Genomic DNA, 16,773 nt, shown 5'->3' with positions numbered 1-16,773 from the left:
ACCCTCAGGACACACAACACTTACAAGAATGCGCATTGCATTATGCAAGATTCAAGGGGGAAGAGCTTCCTAAGTATCTCACTACCCATGGCCTGGTTCATTTACTCGAATTCCTAGGTGGAGCAAGTAATACGATAACATCATTTAGAGGGGGGGGGCTTCTCTTATAGATTATATGTTTGTCAGCCATGAGTTTTTACCTTGGTTCTTTAAAAGAGAGATCATACTTACATATTGGGGCAATCATAATACACTGAGCGCTTCTATGCTCTTACCGCTCAAGGGTCTAGCCTGAAATAATAATTTAGCTTCCATTACATATCATTCCTCGGATGGCTTAAGATTAGTCTGACATTTGAAAAACTCTAAAGATTCACTTGCTGCCTTACTTAAGTTACACCTAAATACATTCCTCTTCTGTCTCTCAGAGAATGAACAGGACTAAATGGCTTTACATTATAATAGCTTAACATATACAATCAGGGAGTACATGCTCATGCCAATCCGTACCTCGAACAGGGACCCATGATTGTTTGGGCTTATTCTCTGGCAAATAGAAAGCTGAGGATAGCTCTAAATGGAGGGGGGGTGATGTAGGTAACACAGAATTGGTAAATACCGAATCGTTAAGATTCGGTATTTACCGATTCTGTAAATACCGATTCGGTAATGCCCATTGATTCCTCTGGGCATTGAAGCCCATAGGAATCAATGGGCATTAGGAATCGGTATTTACAGAATCGGTAAATACCAATTTCAGCAAGGGTGCAGGGGGTGTCACTTTGACACCCTCTAGCACCCCAAAAACAGGCATGTGCGCCATGTGGCACACAGACATGCCCTAAGGGCATGTCTGTCTGTCACATGGCATAGGTGTGCATGCACAGATGTGCATGCACACCTGAATTCGGTATTTTACCACACAATAGGATTGTGTGGTAAAATACCGAATTCTAAAGGCCTGTAAACAGTGCTACCTACATCTTGGATTTACCGAATCGGTAAAATTACCGATTCAGTATTTTACAGATTCTGTAAATTTACCGATTCGGTAAATTTACCGAATCTGTAAAATGATGCCCCTACATCCCAAAAACCCATTTACCGGTCGGTAACGGCCGAAATCGGCCGTTACCGGGCGGTTAATGGCCACCTACATCTGGCCCTAAATCCTTTTGGGATTAAGTAAAGCTAATTAGAACTAGGAATTCCCCCAACCCTCTTCTGCAAAATGACATCTCGGGTGTGGACTGGGTCACTGACTTTGCTTCTTTTTACCACATTGAGGATGCACCAATTATGTCAGCTAACCTCCATAACAGATTGCAGAACTCCCCTCCACTTTCTTTAACACTGCAGGAATCGGAGTCGACTATCTGTCACAGTAACAGTGGGGAAGCTCCACGGCCAGATTGGATAACTATGGACCTGTTGAAAGCCATGCCCGAAATATGGGGTCCTCTTATGACGAATACATTTAACACCTGTTTATCAACTACCATTCCTCCCTCATGGACTACTGCAACAATTGTGCCCATATTCAAAAAGGGGGATCTTTTGTCGCCCAAGTTCTATCGACCAATTTCACTCATCAATAGCACTATTAAAATCATTGAAATAGTCATCTATGACCGTTTGTTTGAATGGGCAGCTGATAAAGACATACTATCCCCCTTTCAAATTGGTTTTGGGCCAAAACTAGGAACCAACGAACAATGTTTGAACCTAGCTCTGATCATTTCCAAATATACTAAGGCCAATCACGCCGCCATTTGCTTAGCTTTCATGGACTGATCCACCGCCTTTGACTCAGTGAAAAGAACCAAACTTTGTTGCTGGATCAAGGTGTGGACACTCCTCTGGTGATTTTTGTGCACTGCTTTCACTCAGACCTTTCAGCTTAGGTCCATTTAAATTCTTATGGGGAACTTTCCTCCATTTCCAATAGAAGAGTGGTGTGAGGCAGGGGTGTATATTGGCCCCTTTATTATCTATTTTATATATCAATGGCTTAACAGCCCACTTATCCACATCCCATCCAGACATACCCAGAATTGCAGGTTCCCCACTTACTGCTTTACTGTATGCTGATGCTGCAGCATTGCTAGCCCTCACTCAAAATGCATTGAGGCATCAGGTGGACCATTTTGTTTCTTTTATGCACAATATAAACTTAAAAACTAATTATACTTAGTCACACATCATGTCTTGTGGCCCGGGCAAATTAAGGTTAAGTAAAGTTAATAATAATGGACATGCTCTGATGACTGTTGATCACTTTTGTTACTTAGGGCAAACTTTCACTTCATCGGGATCACAGAACCCCCACCTTTGTCAGACCAATATCAAAGTAAATACAATTTGCGGCACAGTCTGCAACCTTATTAGATCGAATATTAGGGGTACTGTGTTTCCACCACTGAAAGTTTATACCTCGCAATGCATTAATGTAGCCACCAATGGTGCAGGAGTTTGGGGTTTTAGTAAATGCTGTTCGTTACAGACAAGGCTTATTTTATTCCTGGGTTGAGGTATATGCGAGTTACTTTTGGATCCCTTGGCAAATCCTGTTAATCTACCAAACCCAGCCGTATTCCCAAAAATGCCAAGATGGAGGTGAAAACACTATTTAAGGACTACTGTGCAAATACCAGGCTGGAAAAAGTGCTATCCAAACCTTCGGTTTTGCTTTATTATAGCCTTTTACATATTGATGAACTTCCTTTATATTTATCTCTGGATTTGTCAAGGTGGAAACGGTCAATTCTCTTTCACTTCAGAGCAGGGTCAATCCATTGGCTCCTATTTTGTTGTTTTTTTTGACCCAGAGGGAAACAAAGTTTCCACCTGCCCCAATGACAATCAATCCATACAATCATAACTGCACTTTATGTTATTTTGCAAATTGCACAGCCCAGCACAAAAGCACTTTTTGATTCCCTTGTTAAGGAAGCTAGGTTTATGACGCTGTAGACCAGCTCTCCTTCACCTACACTCCCTAAATTCACCCAAAACTGTTTTTAGCGTCTGCGCCTTTTTGAAAGCAGCTATTAGGACTAGACGAACCATGTTGGGTTAATTTGTTAGAATATTATGTGCAACGTGATATAGCATATGGAGTTTGGCGAAATGACTTGGTTCAATTTTAGGGTATAGTAGGAGCACATAGCGGACTCTATTTGAGGTTTTAGTTCTCTCTCCATTCCCTTTTTTTGTTTTTTAAACCTCAGTCACTCCCTATTCCAGTGTAATGGAGCACAGAAATCTGACTACGACTCGCACCTTTTTGCTCATCATAAACATGGTTGTTTGATGTATTGAAAAACTTTTAAAGTTAATCCTGAACTTTAGTTTTTCTCATAGGACAGCAACAGCCCTTAATAATGTAAACAGCTTTTGGTGGCTACTCACTGCCTATACATGCATACACCTAATTCTTGTAGGCACCACTTTTAAACATTAGGCACTCTACTATGTGGGCAACAAGGCCTACTTAGGGATGTCGTGTTTAATATTTAAAAGTCTGGTTTATTTTGACAGGTTCGCTACAAGTTTAAAATCTGCAGAAGTCAGGCTATACAGGTAGGAATGTTAAGTAGGCCAATACGAGTTAGATGATGTTCCCATCTTTTAAGGGTCAGAGCACTTAAACGTGGTCCTGGATAGCAGTGTGCCAGTATACCGAGTTCAAAAACAAGCAATACCAGCAAATAATGTCACTTTCTCACACTTGCCATAATGATATGGAGAATTAACTCATGAACATTTTCTGTATCTGTTATCTCCGTGATTCCACAGGATAATTTGAGTGCCTAAAAGCTTTAAGTGAAAAAATCAGCAAACCGTACATATGCCTACTGCATTACAAAATCAAACCTACAAGCTTTGCCAAGTTTTTCACAATGAATAATAAAGGTTACTGCCTTTAAGAACATTTAACTATTAATAAAGCAGGCCAACTAGTTGGATCATTAACATGAGGTTTGTTTGAAGAGAAAAAACAGCATTCAGATTGACATAAATGTGTGACATTAACATGAAGTATCTTTAGTTTATGTCTAGAGTCACCATATTGCCATATTTTCATGATAGATTCAAGATTTATTCGACATCTTGTGGTGCCTAGACTGCAATCCTATGCTCAGTGTAGCCCTGGATGACTAGATACCACAAAATTTTCTGATGCAATATGCCAATTCTTGTTTGATGCATCTGTCTGTATACTCTTCTTTCAACTGAAGCATGTCCCAAAAAAATAGCTTCCCTGGCTGGAGTTAGGGAGCCCCATACTTCCTGAGGCACCTAACAGTCAGAACAGGGCGGCACCACTACTCTTGGGGTCTAGAGTACTGTTACAGGTCATGTACTCCATCAAAGGTGGTGTTGGATAGTTTCAGTGTGGTGCTGCAGTGGGAGGGCTAGAGGTTTCAACCAATAGGAGCAGGCTCGCCCAACTTTTTTGTCGTGACCCTATGCATCACAGCCTCCCATCTGATTCTTCCCAGGACAAGGATGCATGCTTATATCACATTTGCAATGAAAATATTTTATATGGAGCTCAATTCAAAAAACTGTATTTTTTTCCAAAATTGCGATGTGTGAGATTTTGTATTGCCACTGCCAGTGGGTCACTACAGCCTTACCACATCAAACTATTGCTTCTGAGAAGCAACTGGTATGTAAGATTTCTCAGCCCCTGCTCCACTGATTTGAGATGCTTTTTTAGAACATTCTGCCATGCCCAGTGATGGTCACCAATTCCAACTACTAGGAGCCGATTGTCCAAAGAATTACTTTGGATGATAACTACAGCCCCTCAGCTTGCTGTAAGGGCTCCTGGCTGTCCTACACATCTCTGGTTCTCTCCTGAGCTGGGGCTCTTCACCTCCTCAATATCACCCCAAAGGACCTCCATAGCAGACAGCACTTTATGCTTGCAATAACGCACCCAAGCATTCATCCGCTTGCTGGTTGACTGTCCACAATGTCCTCTTCTCTGGGCACTACATCAGGTATCTTGACAGTAAGTGTCCACAGAATCCCATCCTTTAGAGCACTTGCTGGTTACTTCCCACTAAGTCTGGGGGTATTAAGAAACTAGTGTCATCAGCTCTGGAGAAAGTCCACAGAGTCCAGGAGTGCATGCTTTGAGTAGGCGTACACCGAAGGCCAATAAGAGGGATCAGAGCAGTCCTTTCTTGCCAGTCTCTTTCTCAGATCTTCCTATCTGGGTATGGATTTCAGAAGACAGGTAGTGATTTCTGAAATTGGAGAGGCACCCACCCTTTCTAATGATGCCATATTATCAAAAGTTAAAAAGTTTCAGTACTCCTTCCATCATCTCCTTCTGTTTGCTTTGTTTGCCCTAAGTTGGCAGGGTTTGCCCAGACCTGGGTCCCTTGCTCACTTTGCCACTGGATTCAAACTAGCCACGCTGATGAGGGGTGTTACCCCAAAACTGGTCCCAGGATGCTTGTTTCCGGTCCAGGGTAGACCTGCTTGGCAGTTCGGTCAGGATTGTTACCATAAGGAACAAGGTCAATGCTGATTTGCATATAGCTGGGCCTGAACTGGGGAGGGGAAGTGAGCTAAAGAACGATAATGGATTCAATCCAGATCTGTGACTGGGGGTGAGTGTCTGAAATGTTTCAGCACTGTGTCCATCATCTCCTTGTGTTTGCTTTGTTTGCTATAAATTGGCAGGGTATGCCCATACGTGGGTCCCTTGCTCACTTTACTACTGGATTCCAACTAGCCTGGCTGATGAGGTGTGTTACTCCAAAACCTGTCCCAGGATGCTTGTTTCAGGTCCAGGGAAGACCTGCTTGGCAGTACAGGATGGACTGTTCCCATAAGAAACAGGGTCAAGACTGATTTGAATATAGCTGGGTCTGAACTGGGATGGCAAAGTGAGCTAAAAAACGATGATGGATTCAACCCAGATCTGTGAATGGGGGTGAGTGTCTGAAATGTTTCAGCACTCTGTCCATCATCTCCTTGTGTTTGCTTTGTTCACCCTAAGTTGGTAGGGTATGCCCAGATGTGGGTCCCTTGCTCACGTTGCCACTGGATTCAAACTAGCCTGGCTGATGAAGGCTGCTACACCGAAACCAGTCCAGGATTGTTGTTTCCGGTCTAGGGAAGACCTGACTTGGCAGATTGGGCTGAACTGTTCTCATAAGGAACAGGGTCAAGACTGATTTGCTTATAGCTGGGTTTGAACTGGGTTGGTGAAGTGAGCAAAATAATTATGATGGATTCAACCCAGATCTGTAACTGGGGCTGGGTGTCGGAAAAGTTTCAGTGCTCTGTCGATTATCTCCTTGTGTTTGCTTTGTTCACACTAAGTTGGCAGGGTATGCCCAGATGTGGGTCCCTTGCTCACTTTGCCACTGGATTCAAACAAGCCTGGCTGATGAGGGGTGTTACACCGAAACCGGTCCCAGGATGCTTGTTTCCGGTCCAAGGAAGACCTGGTTTGGAAGTTCCGTCTGGACTGCTTCCATAAGGAACAGGGTCAAGACTGATTTGCATAAATCTGGGTCTGAACTGGCGTGGTGAAGTGAGCTAATACACAATGATAGATTCAACCCAGATCTGTGACTGGGGGTGAGTGTCTGAAACATTTTAGCACTCTGTCCATCATCTCCTTGTGTTTACTACATCATCTCTCCTCATCTACTTCACATTCAAGCCACTCACCCACTGATCCTCCAACAACTATACAGTGTTCTGGAAAAAATCAAAAATTGCAGTCCTCTCCAAAAATCAGATCAGGTTATTTATCAGGGCATGTCTTTTTCCACAGGGACTAACCTTTTGCCTTCAAAATTTCAAAGAGACCTTCTGCTGGACAGCAGATACAGAGGTTGCTCTCTCCCTATTGTTATGACTGGGTGCTGGAAATTCCAATCCCACTCCCTTCCATCTGCTGGACAATCTTAATCTCCGTGGAATGGAAGTTTTGTCACTGTAGTCCTTGATTTGCCATGTGGTGGATTTAGAGTGACTACCTGACTCCAAATTAGGTGTGTTAGTTGAATTAGTTAAATGAAATCAAAGTAAATTTCCTTTCATTTAACTTATTTAACCACAATGAAAAAGGTGATCACAAAAAAAGTTCCGGGCTGGCCTCTGCAGGACTTGGTGGTTCTTACATGATTGACTCCACCCCAGAACAATGGTGGAAGCTCTAGGTCAGTATGGGCGAGTGATTAATTTGAGACAGTAGGTCCGTTGCCCGGCACCAGCATTTAATTGTCAACACCGGCGCTTGTGAGAAGGTGGTGCTGTCTGGCTAATTTAGATATGACCACAACAACAGTTAATTATTAATTCAATATTCAATACAAAGTACTACTATCTACCACCAAAGCCATTCTTATAATTTTGAGGGCCTGATATAGTCCAGATTGTCACACTTGTAGGAGTGTGATGATTAGGAGCTGTGTTGTTACAAGCATTTGCAGCATGGCAAAGGCTATGTGTATTACAAGCTGTAGTGGCCTCCCGATGAGAGCCCTGGCACTTATTTTTTTTCAAATTAAGCACTGGTATGGTCATTTCTGGTGCCAATCCAGACACAAGGTAGCAATTAATTGCAGATTCTTGGATTTATGGCATGAAGGGGCTCGCACATTGAGCAATGGTGGAAATTCATGGCAGATTGAAGGAAATCCAGGCATTGAAGGAACCATGTTGTAAAATATCTTTACCTGCCTGATTTTGTGAATTTGCTCAGGTTTACTAAAAAGAAATAGTAGTTTATAATAGTAGAATATGTGTATTTTCAGAAACTAGAAATTTGATTAGTTATGGCAAAATTGCTTTAGTTTCCAATTATATTTAAGGCTGTTTTGTTGACAATGATCTAAGACTGTTAGATTTTTCTACACTTTTAAATTGATGTGGGAATTTGCTTAGAAAGTGCATCATGGAAAAATGAAAGACAATGCACGGTATTCATGAAGATGTTATATACAGTTTAAAATCCAATGGGCATGATTAGGATAGTGGTTGAACCACCACCAACAGGCCGTCGGTGGCGGTCCGACCGCCATCCAGCATATTGGTCTAACCGCTGCATTATGATGCGGTTCGTCCGACCGCTGCGGTCGGAGGGACCGACCATTGCATCCTACAGGCTCAAGGAGCTGGTTGGATGGTATTCCCTACAATAGGGGCAGAGCCTCTGCTGCTCCACTGTAAGAATTACAATGTCCCTTTCCGCACCGCCATGGAAAGGTTGTCGGAAAGGGATGTTGGGGGCCCCTAGCAGGGCTCCCATCCCCGTGGGCCTCTGCTATAAGGCCCAGGGGGCACTACAGGTGTCCCCCCAAGCAACCATGCCCCTTGTGCCAGACACTCACAAGGTCAGCGATGTTTCAAAACATCCCCTTTTCCATTGTGGCTTGTGCTGTGGTTTTATTCTGGGCTGCAGCACAAGTTGCAATGGAAAAGGGGATGTGTCCAACAGCCTACACAGCGATCACATCTTAATTTGGCGGGTGGAATCACCGCCTACATGTCCGTCTGTTTCCAACGCACTACAATGGCGATTAGATACTCGTCCAACCGCCATTGCAATTAGGCCTAATATTTTTTAAACTGCCTATAATGCTTATGGCTGAAGCTGATCCATTTTTATAAAGCCTCACAATGAAGTTGAGCTTACTTACCTGTTTGGTGTAATTTGAGAGAGCATATACATAGTGTGACATTTTAATATTTACCAGATTCCACAGGCTCATGAGCCAGGGGGAGATGCATCCATGGAATTAGGAACTTTTCCACATTGTTACCTAACTGGACACTTTGTATCCCTGAGCAGTCATTTGATCTAACATGTACTGAAAAGCATATATCAAGTCAATAAATTGCAGAATAAAAAACAATAACTCACATAAACACTCCCGTGAGTGTGGTTCATGAAGGTAATGTTCACTGTTGTGATAATCTCCGGGGAGCTCCCATCATCCATTTTGGGGGTTGCCAGGTCACCCTGCTCCAGTCCATACGGATAGAGGATGGATTCTGAAGGAACTAAATAATAAAGGGATGTTACAACCTGCCCGAGACTTGTTATAAGGCTGCAATATTTGCAGTACATAATGACAACACATCGCCAGTATTTGGACAAATCTTTTATTATTGGCTTCCATGGACTATCACATTTCACAATGAGATTCAGAAGACTTGTCAGGGCTGATGTACTCACCTAGGATCAGACCATGGTAATATTATGACATTTGTGGTGTTTCAATCTACAAATATATCTCTCCATCAGCACTCATAAAAAAACGTATTTTAATGTTACATCAAAAAATTGCTTTAGCAGATCTAGGACTTTATTCTCCTAGAACTTTATTCACATAAATGTTCTAGAGTTTACCAAACCCACCAATGCCTAAATTACTGTTAGACCTGACCTCCTTCCCTCAAACCATTTTCCTTCTTCCTTCATTTTTATCTGGTCTAATTTTTGTTGGTCTTAGGACTCTTTGCCCTTTATCACTGCTAACCAGTGCTAAAGTGATTGTGCTTTCTCCTCTAAACATGGTAAAATTGGCTTCCACCCAATTGGTACCTTTAATTTACTTGTAAGTCTCTAGTAAAGTGGTATTACATGTGCCCAAGGCTGTAAATTAAATGCTACTAGTTGGCCTGCAGCACTGATTGTGCCACTGTCTTAAGTAGCCATTCAACCTGCCTCAGGCATTCCATAGCATTCTGTGTGTGCTATTTAAACTGCCCCTGGGTAAAACCTAATTATTACAATGGGTTAATTTATTACATGTAATATGTGATAACTTTTAATTGGGAGCAGGTAGAAATGTCGAGATGGGTGTCTTAAGGATTGTAATTTAAAGAGCCCTGTTTAATGGTAAATTATGATTATAAGTTACAATTCTGAAAATGCCACTTTTAGAAAATTGATGCGGCATCCTGGGATCGGTTTCGGGGTATCACCCCTCAACAGCCAGGCTTGCTTGAAACCAGTGTTACAGCGAGCAAGGGGCCCACGTCTGTGCATATCCATCCCACATAGGACACAAAGTGATGCAGCAACAAATGATGGACAAAATGCTGAGTAAATCAAACATTCACTTCCAGTCAAGAGATCTGGGTTGAATCCATCATTCTTTTGCTCTCTACACTACCCCAGTTTGTACCCAGCCATATGCAAATCAGTCTTGACCCTACTCCTAGGCATTCTAGACAGCAAGCTAAACATGATAGGTCAACTTCTCCTGCTTCTTCATCCTCTTCATGCTTCATAGGATATTCAAATGGCTATCCCAAAGCTCAGGACCCACCATCACCCAGGCCCTCATTTCCAGCCGACTCGACTATAGCAACAATCTCTACGCAGGGATCGCAGCTCACCTCCTCTGACTACTACAAACCATACAGAATGTCGCAGCCAGACTAATCTTGGATCTCCTTAGTTGAACCCATATTACACTCCATCTCAGGGTACTCCACTGGCTCCCTGTACAGAAAAGATGCCATTTCAATCTCCTGACCCAGCCATAGAAGGACCTACACAACTGTGGACCTGCCTACTTGAATCACCACCTAAACTTCCATCAGCCCACCAGACACTTCCGCTCAGTGTCCCTTTCACTAACCCTCCACCCTGCATCTGACACAGTAGATGCAGAGGTCGCTCCTTTTACTTCCTTCCAGCAAAGACATGGAAGGGGCTACCCTTTCATAAAAGCATCTTCCCATCTCTTCCAGAGTTCTGAAGATCCCTGAAGATCTAGCTATTTGGATAATCAACTGGACCCTGCCAGTTCCTGGATAACCTCACGGTTGACAAGTAGCGTTCTACAAATCTACTGATCGATTAATTGACTGATTGATTTATTCACTTTAAGGAGTGGGAACAGATAAGAAGTGAACACTTTTTTGAAGGCATTAGTTACACAACTGAATGCCTGTATCTCAAGAAGCTATTAGCAGTAAAATTAAAGTTAGGTTTGGCAATGGTAATTCTCATCTGCCAAGCATGTTGCTTGACAGAATAAAGAACAGTCAGGCAAATAACTAACTTGCTGATAGTGAAAATATTAGATCAGCAGCCGTGGATAAGGAAGACAAAAAGCCATCCATTAAAATTAACCAAGTAGTGTATAGATTTTATACATTACTTAGTTTTTATTGTAAGTAATAAGGATAGTATGTGTTGTAAAACAAGTTCTGGGAAATGAATGGGCTATTAAAGTCTTTTAAAGAAACGCAGATTCACTCCTTAACACTTGTTAAAACATATCTGGAAACATTATAGATGTTTGACTGAATCAGAGTTTCTTGCTTACATTCTATGCCTTTACAAGAGACCTTCGTGGAGATGTATGGAGCATGTGAATATGTAATAAACCAAAGGAGAGAGTGAGGGAATTTGTTCACAAAGGTGAACGGAGAGTACTCCTGATCCCCTAGGTATCAATAATAAACAAAACAAGAGAGGAGTACCATCAGAAGTAGCTTAGATAAAGCGGTCTGAATGGAATGAATGAGAAGAAAAAGAAGAGAGTCCTTCCTTTTTAAGAAACCCCTCACTCACCGACCTAGTCGGTGACATGCTTCATCATCGGGGTCCACCCTGACAGCCGAGTGCCATCAGGGTGTGCTGCGACACCTGGACTACAGTGGAGCGGGTATTTTGTGTGTGAAGTAAAAAAATGTTAAAAATTGTCCTGGTATACTTGTGTAGAAAGTTTTATTATCAAGAACTGGACAATATTAAAAATATGTGTGTGGATACGTTTAGGTATTATGACCGTGTGTATCTCTTATGTGTGAGGTCTACATGTTTCAACCCGTTTGGTGGAAAAGTGCCGGGTTTTCGTCAGGACCAAGAAGGAAAATGGGTGGTCAGGACACACTAACGCCCTGCCGGTCCCTATTTCCCTGTGCACAACTGACAAAATTGGTCAGAGTGAAAAGGCTCATAAACAACAATGGTTGAGCTAAAAAGCAAAAAGACCTGTAGGAGAAGAAATGTAAAAGGTCATGAGTATGATTAATACAAGCCTGTTACGAGGTGCCAAACTGGTTCTCACGTGTCTTCTGCTGTGTCGTACATTCCATTCAAGGTTATTTGTGATCGGTAGTGATTGGCTATCACTAAAGCTGGCACACTCTACCATTGGTGATGTGCTCGGTGATCACTAAATACTCAATATAGGCATTCAGTCAAATTTAGCACTGAATCGTGCGTGGAAACAAAAACTCACAGTGCCATTAGCGTGAGAGAACAACGCAGTGAATTCTACGTGCTTCACCTATGACTCAGACTTGCACACTCCGGTGATGTAGGTGCGCTAAGTGGTTGGGTAGTTAAATGGTACATTATCATTCAAAGTGGGTAGCACTCAGCACTTCCGAATGCTTGACGCGCCTGCTCACGTATAGGTTTGGAGTGAGCACTGATCGACGTGGTGAATTTTGAATTTTGCCCCAACAAACATACACTCACACTCAGGGCGTTAGTGTGTCCTGACCACCCATTTTCCTTCTTGGTCCTGACGAAAACCCGGCACTTTTCCACCAAACGGGTTGAAACATGTAGACCTCACACATAAGAGATACACACGGTCATAATACCTAAACGTATCCACACACATATTTTTAATATTGTCCAGTTCTTGATAATAAAACTTTCTACACAAGTATACCAGGACAATTTTTAAATTTTTTTTACTTCACACACAAAATACCCGCTCCACTGTAGTCCAGGTGTCGCAGCACACCCTGATGGCACTCGGCTGTCAGGGTGGACCCCGATGATGAAGCATGTCACCGACTAGGTCGGTGAGTGAGGGGTTTCTTAAAAAGGAAGGACTCTCTTCTTTTTCTTCTCATTCATTCCATTCAGACCGCTTTATCTAAGCTACTTCTGATGGTACTCCTCTCTTGTTTTGTTTATTGCATGTGAATATGTGGCATCACTCGTGACATAGTTGTACGAAGAGACACATGGAGCAGAGAACACCGCCTGAGTAACTGCAGCTAATAATGTTATTAACTATAAATAAGAAAGACCTGAAGAACATGGGGTCTACAATATATGAATATCACTTTTCAACAAAGAGTATATGATTATTGGGAAAGAAGTGAAGGTAAGTAAGTCAGGTATGCAAGAAGGGCTTAAAATATAAATATGTTTTTGGGGGCAGCCACAAGCTTCTTTAGTTATTATCAGCCCAACGTATACACAAGATACAGAACATAGCATAGAGAAAAGGACTTGAGTCAGATCTCTTTAGCCATTGGTCGTCTTTGGTAAGCCCCCTTCAGGCAGGAACCTGCTGGGCTGTCTATCATATTTCGAACAAGACCATGAGCTGCTCCTATGGTAATTTGAGCTGGTGATGGGGTGGATGTAAGTCTTGTTTTTGAAGAGTAATACAGTTAGTTTGCACTATGGTGACTATTCCTCATATTTTCTACTCTCCTTGCCTTTTCTTTTGCACCACCTTTATTGGTTGAGTTTGTATATTTTCACTGATAAAGAAAACTCAACATTCAGTTTCCACATCTTTCCTGGAATATACTAACCAATTGGAGAAAGTACACTATTTGTCCTTTTCTAATGGAACATTAAGCATTCCTGTTAGACCTGGCACCATTGGCGTGGGTCTTTCTTCCATTTTCTCTCTGTTGCCTCCTGTGTTTTTGCTGGTCTAGATGCTTTGGGCACTTTGACACTGCTATTCAGTGCCAAAGTGCAAGTGCTCCCTATTTTAAAATGTTGTAATGGATTGGTGACTCCAAGATTGGCTTATTTGATTTACTTGTTAGACCCTAGTACAGTGCACCATGTGTGGCCAGGGCTTGTAAATAAAATGCTGCTGGTGGGCTTGCAGCACTGGCTGTGACACCCACAGAAGCACCTTGCAGTATGGCTCAGGCCTGCCCTTGCTGAGCCTGTGTGCAGCCTGGGGCTGCCATGTCAACTTGGCAAGTGCCCACACTTGCCAGTCAATAAACCTTCCCTTTTCTACATATTAGTCACCGCTAAGATATGACCAAGGGCATGGTGCATTGTATGTAAAGGGGAGGACAGATGTGTGTAGCATGTCCAGATAGTGAATTACATCCAATTTTGTTTTTTTCACCATTGCAAGGCTATCTGTTCCCATAGGCCGGAATGGGCAGTTTGATTATCACATCTTATAATCATAACTGACCCTAGGAACAAGATGGGAAAGTTTAGTATGCCTGAACTTAGAATGTTAAAATACATCTTTTGGTGTGGGTGATTTTTACATTCTGTGTTTGAAAATACCACTTTTAGAAAGTAGGTATTTTCTTGCCTAACCATCCAGCCTGCCTCTGCTAGGGTTGTGAATTCCATGTCTGGTTTGTGAGTGACAGGTGGCTGGAGAGGGCTTTATCTCTAGTAGTCTGATGGGTCAGGGCTGGGCTGAATAGGGCCTGCATTGAATAGAGATTGGGGGGCGCAGATTTCCTTTCACTGACCTGAGCCTTCATAGAACACAGAGTAGGGGGAGGAGATTTCCTTTCAACTACCCGGGCCAGGTCTGCCTTCAACAATGATACCTCCACCTCCTGTCAGGAAGCTCCGCAGAACTGGTTTTGGCTGGGCACAGGCACCCTCTGCCTTCAGATGACAAAGGATTTACTGGCATAAATATTGGGGCCCAGACCCCAGGACTTTAGATCACTTCTGGGAATCGAGACAAACCTTTGCCAAGGAGAAGAACCAAGAACGCTGAAGGATGAGACTGCCCCTGTGCTGTGCTATTTCTGGGGTTGGCCTTCAGTGGTTACTTTATTTGCCAAGGAAAGGAGAAGAGAACATTTGGGAACTTTTCATAATCTTGAAGAAGAATATCCAAGGGCTTGAAGTGTGCTTGCCTCCTGCCTGAAGTCTCTGGGATACAAGACTTCACCACCAGCTGCCCTGAATTCCCTTGCTGGAATTGTTTGTTGTTGTTTGGGCCCTGTGAGAAGACTGCGTGTCGCTGGGAACTGGAAGCGCAACGCAACAAGGAGAAGCGTGTTGCTGCCGCAGCAGTTGCCGTCGCATCGCCGAAGAAGCGTGTCGCTTCACCGGAGAAGCGTGTTGCTGCCGCAGTGGTTGCCGTCCATCACCAGAGAACCGTGTTGCAGGGCCTGTCACGGCTCAGAAGTTACCAAGTTTGTGTGCACGCATCGCATCCAAAGTTGTCGCATCCTATCAAAGATGCCATTTTGTCATATCGCACCTGATCGTCGCATCGCACCGAGGCGCCATCTTGTCACATTGTAACCGGAACGCAGTAAGAAACTGACACATCACCTCCTCTCCGGTAAGGAACCAACACATCACCTCCAGTGTGCTGCAGTAATGAACCAACATATCACCTCCCCCGAAGCAAGGAACCAATGCATCACCTTCCCTGCAACCCTTTTGTTTGTATTGCGTGACGCATCCAAGGTACTTTGAGAGTTTACCATTTACATTGAACTAAACTATTTCTACCATTTTAAAGTCTTATTTTTATTACAGCATTCTGGATTTTTGTTGTTTGGTTTTGTGGTAAGTCTAGTAAAGATTATTTATTTTTCCAAATTGGTATAGTGTCCATTTGTAGTGTTTTCACTGTATTATTGTATGTGTTCACAAATGCTTTATACACTGCCTCTGCGATAAGCTTGTCTGCTCACGCAAAGCTACCGAGGTGGTGAGCAGGGATTATCCAGGAGTGTACCCCCCCTTTCCCTGACTAGATGCAAGGGCCCCTACTTGGTCAAAGGTGCAAACCATTGCTAACTAGAGACACCCAATTCTAACAATTCCCATTTATTACACCTGCCTATTCTACACTTCTGCATATGTTATCCCCGTATTATGGTCTTTTGCTTTCTTTTCACCCCTCAGGAGTTCATTCTCTATATCACCCCCCCCACCCGACCCCCCCGAGTTGATAAATACTTTCCCTAAACAGACTGCGGTCTTATGGCATTTCAGGGGGTATATCTCCGATTCCTGTTGTTGACATTTATACTTCTGATGGATAATTCTAACTGCAGACTCCTTGCTTTTGAAAGACCCAGGTGCCAGACTAGCACCATCTACATCACACGCACATGCTGCAACCCACACACACAGATCACACTTCAGCAGTTCTTGAAAGTGTCTCATTCATACCCAATATGAAATATCAAAGTTACTCGTATTCCCATGGCATGTCAGTCACTGCTCAGCAGCTGTATGATTGTAATTGAGTGTTGCCCATGAATTTGTAGTTATGTTATGTTATGTTAAATTAAGTTTATATAGTGCACGGCTACTCTAAAAGAGTGTCCCGGCGCTTTCCACAGGCAGCTCGAAGTAGAATAACACAACACGAATAAACAGATACAAAGAAGAAGAGAAAAAACCCACCAGAGGAACGCCTAAAGATTAAAAAGCCAGGTCTTCAGGCTCTTCCTGAACTGCAGCAGATTGGAGGTGCTGCGGAGCGCCAGCGGGAGCGAATTCCACAGCTGGGGGGCCTTGTAGCTGAAAGAGCGCCCCCCAGTGCGGGCCTTCCTCACACGCGGAACCACAGCCTTAAAAAGAGATTCGGACCGCAGTGAGCGGGCTGGGCGATAGAAGGCCAATCTTTGCCGCAGGTATCCAGCACCTAAACCAAACAATGCTTTGTGCATCAGCGTCAGGGATTTAAACATAATCCGCTTCCGGATAGGCAGCCAGTGAAGCGTGTGCAGCAACCCAGAAGCTCGTGCTCGCCTGTGCAGGCCAAAAATGGC

The 16,773-nt window shown here is 43.2% G+C and overlaps 1 protein-coding gene across 1 annotated transcript in view; it reads right to left on the bottom strand.

Moving 5' to 3' along the window:
- Positions 1-9,028, bottom strand: part of LOC144769636 (alpha-tectorin-like) — a 118,271-nt gene extending 109,243 nt beyond the window's left edge. The window contains exon 1 of the mRNA XM_078653810.1: positions 8,903-9,028. Within this exon, the coding sequence (XP_078509936.1) occupies positions 8,903-8,980 (78 nt within the window). The 5' untranslated portion in view covers positions 8,981-9,028. The remainder of the gene's footprint in view (positions 1-8,902) is intronic.
- Positions 9,029-16,773: the final 7,745 nt, after the last annotated feature.

Source organism: Lissotriton helveticus, chromosome 7, assembly GCF_964261635.1.
Source record: "Lissotriton helveticus chromosome 7, aLisHel1.1, whole genome shotgun sequence".
Taxonomy (NCBI): Eukaryota; Metazoa; Chordata; class Amphibia; order Caudata; family Salamandridae; genus Lissotriton; species Lissotriton helveticus.
This window is presented reverse-complemented; position numbering and strand designations above follow the sequence as displayed.